Genomic DNA, 7,030 nt, shown 5'->3' on the forward strand with positions numbered 1-7,030 from the left:
TGTCATTACACCATCTGAGTATACAGATTTGCTCTGTCTACTGATTATATATCCCTGTTATGAAAATTAGGTTTAGGAGTGTTTGATAATTACACTTAATACGACATTAAATTTGCAGTGAATTAAATTTGTTAGTCTGAAAGTAATTTTTCCTATTTAAAAAATGTTAGGGAAAAATTGTTGAGGCCTTGTCCAGCCACAGGAGAGACTCTCCCATTTCCCCATGCTTATATCATGTATAAAGATTAAAAAGATTAAAAAATAAAGTCTTAATATAAGCAAATGTGTTAATTGAACAAGTGGTAGAGCATTTTAAATATTCCTTATTTGTTTTTTTGACTGTCAGGCAGTTACAGTAAAATACATTGTCACCGGAAACACTGTTAAAGCATTTTTTGATTAATTTTGTGTGCAAAAAGAAGTGCCATCCCAAATAACACGATACCCTTTTAAACATAAACTGTTCATTTCCACATACAGTGTTAGGATCTTTGGATTTAAATAGAAATAACATCTTAGTTAATGTGGGCATGCAAATAAAAACGTCCATCTACTAATGCTTTGTGTTTATGCAGAGAACTCAAAAGCAACTGAAAACTCCCTGGCAATGCAGTATCTTGTATGGCATGCCTGACCCGAGTGCAGGTACTCTCAACAGAACTCTTGTGCCTTGAAAACAGGGTGCTTAAACAATGCCTGGAAAGGTGCCTAGCCTCATTTTATTTTTATTTTTTTATGCTTTTTGGCTGTCCTATTTTATATATGTCTAACCCCTTGGTATTAGTAATTTTGGTTTCCATACTGGCATTTTGTCATATTACATTACTTAAGAGCATGGAAATAGGATTCTGAAGCTGAATGCTTTAGCGTTACTCCTTTTCCTTGTCATACATTAGCGAAAATTTTGAAGGCTCCAGGTTCTGTTTCTTAGTGTAACAAATTTTTCATTGTTCATTTGTTATTTTGAACAAAATTAATGCTCTTAATTGAAGCATCATTAGATTTGCCAGCTGTTTGGTTGCCTGCAGATTATATCTGGTGACCAGGTGATTTTATCAGCAACAACATTGCTGACAGTGTCAGAGGGAGACAGTAGGCTCAGAGAAGGGCAGTTAATAACAAAACAAGGGGAAATGGGTTTAAGCTGAAAGAGGGCAGGTTTAGATGAGATATTAGGAAGAAATTCTTCACTGAGAGGCTGGGCAGACAGTGTCCCCGGTTGCCCAGAGAAGCTGTGGCTGCTCCTCCCTGGAAGTGTTCTCAGCCAGATTGGATGAGGCTTTGAGAAACCTGGTCTAGTGGAAGGTGTCCCTGCTGATGGCAGGGGGGTTGGAACTGGATGAGCTTTAAGGTCCCTTCCAATCCAAACCATTCTATGATTCTATGATTTTTGCATCTCAGCTGGCTTTCCTTCAGACCAGAAATAAAGCTCCATGGTGGGGAGCTGAGGAGTGTAGTTGTGCTGCTACTGACTTTACAAGGCTGTAATCTGAACACCTTTCAAAAATATGACATTCACTTCAGTACCACCTCTTGAAACTCTTTGCACAACAGTATTAACCACTGAAAGGTTCGCATTTTGGGTTTTATCATGGTAGAAATACCTTGGGTCTTTTTTCTTTTAATGTACTAATAAAGCTGCCCATTTCTTGCAGGTGGGTGTACATGGAATTAGAATAGAATTCATCAATGAAAAAGGATCAAAACGCACCGCCACCTACTTACCGGAGGTTGCAAAGGAGCAAGGTCATTGTTGCACTTTATTTCATATGATCTTGTGAAGAATTTAAACATACATATAAATCTAAAACGCAATATTTGACCTTGCACTGATGTCAGATGATGGAGCAATGTTTAATTGTAAGAAGACTCTTATATAAAATGCCAATTACATGCCTATATCAGTCCCCTTACAGGGATTCAGCTAACTGTAGCAGTTTTTTAAACAAGTCATAAATGCAGTGTAGCTGTAGGAAAATAAAATATGGGGGGGTGGTACAGTGCTGTCAGCCAACTTTACGGTTGTTAAAAGCTGCCAATTTTCGTATAGCTGTTACGCTGTTATATTAGTGACATGCAAAAACTCTATTAAGTTACAGGATGTCTGGTCAATTATCTTAACATCTGATTTATTCCTAAATTTGTGATGATGAGGGGGTTTATTTCAGTTAGGTACTTTCTGCTAGTACTGAATTCCTTGCTCCCAGTCTAGGATACCTGGTTGGGTGTGGGTCCACTTTTAAAATATTTCAACTATGAGATAAAAATATATGTTGTTTGTAGAGTGAACTTTGTGTGTAAAGAAATCCTGTATGTCCTGTTTCCTTCAACTGTTCCTAAGTAGGGAAGAATGTTCTATGTTTTATACAGAACTTCAGCAGAGCACTTTCACAATCAATAACTCTACATACTGTACTGTATTTCTGCAACATCTATTCTTATTGCTGTATTTCTCACTAATTTTTACTACTGTAAAATTCAACAGGATGGGACCACATTCAAACCATAGATTCCTTATTGAGGAAAGGAGGCTACAAAGCTCCAATTACTAATGAATTCAGGAAAACAATAAAGCTAACCAGGTATGCATCACGAGATAATACAGATAAGTCTTGTTTTTCTGCTACTGTGATGAGTTCGTTCCCGGTAAGTGCTTACTTCCCATGTGAATAGTAGGCTTTCCTGTATATATTATTAATGATTTTTTTCTTTTCACAATAGCAGTGCGGACTTCTGAGAATATCTGTGCCTTGCATAGGGATTAGTGGCACTAAGCAAGAAAGAAAAGGCTGCTGTTAAATATCAGGCTACATATGTATCAGGGTACCTGCAAATTTTGTTTCATAACTCTGAAAAATCTTAGCCGTGTATTAGCTCTTGCTTTTTACGATTTGTTCAGGGCTGTTGTTAACAAGGATTGCTGGGCATTGTCAGTTTGCATTGAGCAGATGGTGCACTGTGGGTCTGCTGCTGGGAGGCCCCTCAGTACTAGTAGTCTGTTCAGTTCTCAAAGCAAGCACTGGGTCTTGTTTACCTCCTGTGGAGAACAGGTTTCCCTTATCTTAACAGGTGCTAGGTATGCAAACTGGGTAGCTGATCTGAGAGTCAGTGTACTAGTTAAACTATGTCAGGGTATTCTCAGGAGTGAAGACATGAATTTAATATTTTATCCCATACTCTCTTAACTCTCGCAAAATCACTGGCCTGGTAAGTGGAATAAACAAAGCATAATTTTTAATGTTCAGAAGAATTTTTTTTGGCTGTCTGTTTTACTTGCTTAAAAACTCAGCTTCTACTGACATATTATAAACAGTAGTATTAAAATAGTCACCGTTTCCCAGCATCAGACAACCTTTTTTTAGAGCCTCATAACTTCTTGTCCTACAGTAAAACATCTGTTGGAAGGGCGAATAAGTGCTTTGAACTTCTTTTTCAAGACTCTGAATTAAAGTAAAAGCCCTGTGTGTGGATAAAGCTTTAAGCTGATCAAAACTACTCTATTGCTAACTGTCTTCAAGTTAATACCCACTAGTTCTGGACACGTTTTGAAGAAGAAAACTTAAAAAAACGAGCAGAGCTGGAAGATGTGTAGCAGTTCTAGGGGTCTAGAATGCATACGGACAGTAACTGCATTTTCTCTTCCATCTGCTTAAATGAGCAGGTGCGATCCCAGCCAGGCTGCCTTTGGCCTGCTTTGACCCACTTACAACCAACTTCATTAACTGCCAAGCTTATGGTTTAGTTTCATAGTGGCAGGGGATTTCATTCACAGACCAGCTTACTCGTCAAGTCCAGAGTGCCGCATACCATTCGCATCAATTCAAGAAGAGCTGCAGCTCCTGTCAGCAAGGACCAGCAGCCATTTGTTAAATTACTACATCATTAACAAATACTGTTATTATCAAGTAAGCGTGGGCACCTTTGGTGCTCTGAAACACATCCACAGAAGCAAAAAGCTGCAAGTGTAAGGTGGGTGCTCTATTCCTCTGGCAAAGAGGCAACGGAAGCAAATATGTTTGCCACCTTAATCGCTGCAGTTGGTAACTCAACAGTAGTTTAAACTTTTGTGTTGGGTTGTGAGTGCAAGTGGTTGAGCCATCTGTTGTGTTTTTTTCAGACCTAAAAGAGGAGAGAACAACCAGAGCAACTCCAGAAGAAAAATATGATAGAAAGGAGAGGTGGCAATATTTTAAATCACTGTAGCTGGATTCACCAAATCTCATCTGTCAGATCTCTTATGCAAGGTCTTTCTAAGTGAACTTTGTGGAAATGTCGAGTAGTGTTGTTTTTGTGTAGATTTTACACTTCTACAGATAAGTGTAAATGTGGCAATATGTTCCTTGTTGTCAAACAATGCTGATGCAAGTATATCCAGAATATTTGTTGTCAGGGCCCGGATCCTGCGGTTAGTTACATATAGCTGGCCAATGTTATTGCGGGACCTCTCTCCATTATTTTTCAATGGTCTTGGGAGTCTGGAGAGGTCCCAGTTGACTGGAAGCTGGCAAATGTGCCATTTTTCAAGAAGGGCAAGAAGGGTGGCCCTGGTAATTAATTACAGGCCTGTCAGTCTCACTTCAGTGCCTGCTAAAATTACAGAGGTTTTTCTGGGAGTTACTGAAAAACATTTGAGAGACAACCCAGTCATCGGTCATAGCCAGCATGGGTTTACAAGGGGAAAGTCCTGCTTAACCAACTTAATTTCCTTTTATTCCAAGGTCACCAATCTGGTTGACCAAGATAAGCCAGTAGATGTGATGGGTTTTTTATTTTAGCAAAGCTTTTGATACTGTCTCTCACAATATCCTTCTGGATAAAATGTCTAGCACACAGTGCACAGGACACAAGTCCATAATACCTTGGGCGAGCAATTGGCTGACAAGTCAGCCTCGAAGAGTTTCAGTAAATGGGGTTACATCAGGCTGGCAGCTAGTCACCACTGGGGTTCCCCAGGGCTCCGTTTCAGGGCCAGTGCTCTTTAATGTTTTTGTAAATGATCGAGATGCAGGAGTCAAGTGTACAGTAAGTTTGCCAATTCTACTAACCTAGCAGGAGCAGTGACTCCCTCCAGGGTAGAGAGGCCTGGACAGAGAGCTGGGCAATCACAAACCATATGAAATTTAACAAGAGCAAAGTGCAGGACCTAGGACAGGGTAATCACAGTTATACATACACACTGGAGGATGAGAGGCTGGAGACCAACTGTGTGGAAAGAGACCTGGGGGTCTGGGTTGATGGCAAGTTGTTCATGAGTCAGTAGTGTGCCCTGGCAGCCAGAAGGGCCAACCATGTCCCTGGGTGGATCAAGCACAGCATAGCTAGCCAGACAAGGGAAGTCCCACCTCGAGTACTGTGCACAGTTTTGGGCACCTCAATATAAGAAGGACACATCAGACAGAGTGTGTCCAGAGGAGGGCAACCAACATGGTGAAAGGCCTTGAGGGCAAGCCTTAGGAGGAGGGGCTGAGGTCACTTGGTTTGTTTAGCTTGCAGAAGGCTGAGGGGTGACCTCCTAGCAGTCTACACCTTCCTCAAGGGGGGGCAGCTGAGGAGGAGATGCTGATCTCCTCTCTGTGGTGACCAGCAACAGGACATGAAGAAATAGAATGAAGTTGTGTCAGGGGAAGTTCAGATTGGACATTAGGAAAAGGTAGGTGGTTCTTCCCTGGGAGGGTGGTTGTGTCACTGGAACAGGAAAGTGGTCACAACACCAAGCCTGTCAGAGTTCAAGGAGCGTCTGGATGGTGCTCTTAGTCATATGGTTTAGTTTTAGGTAGTCCTGTGAGGAGCTGGACTCTATGATCCTTCTGGGTCCCTTCCAACTTGAGATATTCTATGATTCTAGTCTAAAAAGAATGTAACTCCATTTAATGTAGCTGGGATTATTTTAAGAGCAGAATTTGGCAGACAATTGATACTGACTGTTTAAAAACAGCCCAAAAAGTTGTAGTGCTTGTTTACAGTTTTTCTCTTAGGTTTTATGTAGAGAGTTGGCTGAAGATAGGGGACATTTTCAATAAATCATCGTGAGTTTCTATTCCCTCTACTTTGAGCAGCAAAGTAGGCAACAATTTTTAATAGTTCTGTTTGCTTAAAATATTTTTCATAAGCATTTATGTTGTTATTTGTCATGTGATTCAAGAATCACCCTGACAACCATGGTGGTTCCCTCCCTGCCCTTGTGCAACTGCAGTATCACCAGTACAGAGCCATTATTAAACATACGACTAGTGCAGTATTTTTAGTGCTATTTACAGCTTCCTGGTAACAGTTCTTGAATTTGCTTCTTTGCTCTTTTCCAGGTACCGTAGTGAGAAGATGACGATGAGCTACACAGAGTACCTTGCCCATCGTCAGCATCATCACTTCCAAAATGGCATTGGGCACCCCCTTCCACCGTACAACCATTATTCCTGACACTGAGCCGCATGACCAGTCACTGGACCTCTCTGCAGACCTCTTCCCAGGAGACCCTGCCCCTTCTTGGTCTAGCTATCTCTATTACTGTACCATTTTATGATGATAGTTTCCGTTGTCATGTTGAGGCTTCTTAGTTGGTTAAGCTCATCATGGCAACGGGAGGAAAAACTGCATTACAACAAAGATCCCATACTTTTTTTATTATTGAGTCACTGCAGATTTTTTTGCAGCATATATAGCCCTTGGGTTTTTAATGAAATTTTAAATTTCTACTTCATTAACATTGAATGATATCAATCAAGGCTTTCTGTGACTGTGGATGGAAGGAAGAGTTTAAGGCTTACAGTTAGGGATGCTTTGCTTAGCAAAAAGGCATTCATGGCTTTTGCATTAATAGGTGTGACAGGGAATGAAACATATCCGATTCAGGTATTATACTAGACAATGAATTGCATTTTCATAACATTCTTAATAATGTTCTGTGTACAATATCTCACCCCCACAGTAAAGATTTCATGTAGGTATATACATGATCTTCAGATCCAGCACATACAGCTAGAATGTCAAGGCTGACATACAGAATGCTTTTTTGGATGAAAAGAAGCAATTA

The 7,030-nt window shown here is 40.4% G+C and overlaps 1 protein-coding gene across 1 annotated transcript in view; it reads left to right on the forward strand.

The window, feature by feature from the left end:
* Positions 1-6,417, forward strand: part of LOC104526007 (AMME syndrome candidate gene 1 protein) — a 49,055-nt gene extending 42,638 nt beyond the window's left edge. The window contains exons 4-6 of the mRNA XM_010169328.1: positions 1,656-1,746; positions 2,486-2,582; positions 6,303-6,417. Coding sequence (XP_010167630.1) covers positions 1,656-1,746; positions 2,486-2,582; positions 6,303-6,417 — 303 coding nt within the window. The remainder of the gene's footprint in view (positions 1-1,655; positions 1,747-2,485; positions 2,583-6,302) is intronic.
* Positions 6,418-7,030: the final 613 nt, after the last annotated feature.

Source organism: Antrostomus carolinensis, unplaced genomic scaffold (assembly GCF_000700745.2).
Source record: "Antrostomus carolinensis isolate BGI_N321 unplaced genomic scaffold, ASM70074v2 scaffold6556, whole genome shotgun sequence".
Lineage (NCBI taxonomy): Eukaryota > Metazoa > Chordata > Aves > Caprimulgiformes > Caprimulgidae > Antrostomus > Antrostomus carolinensis.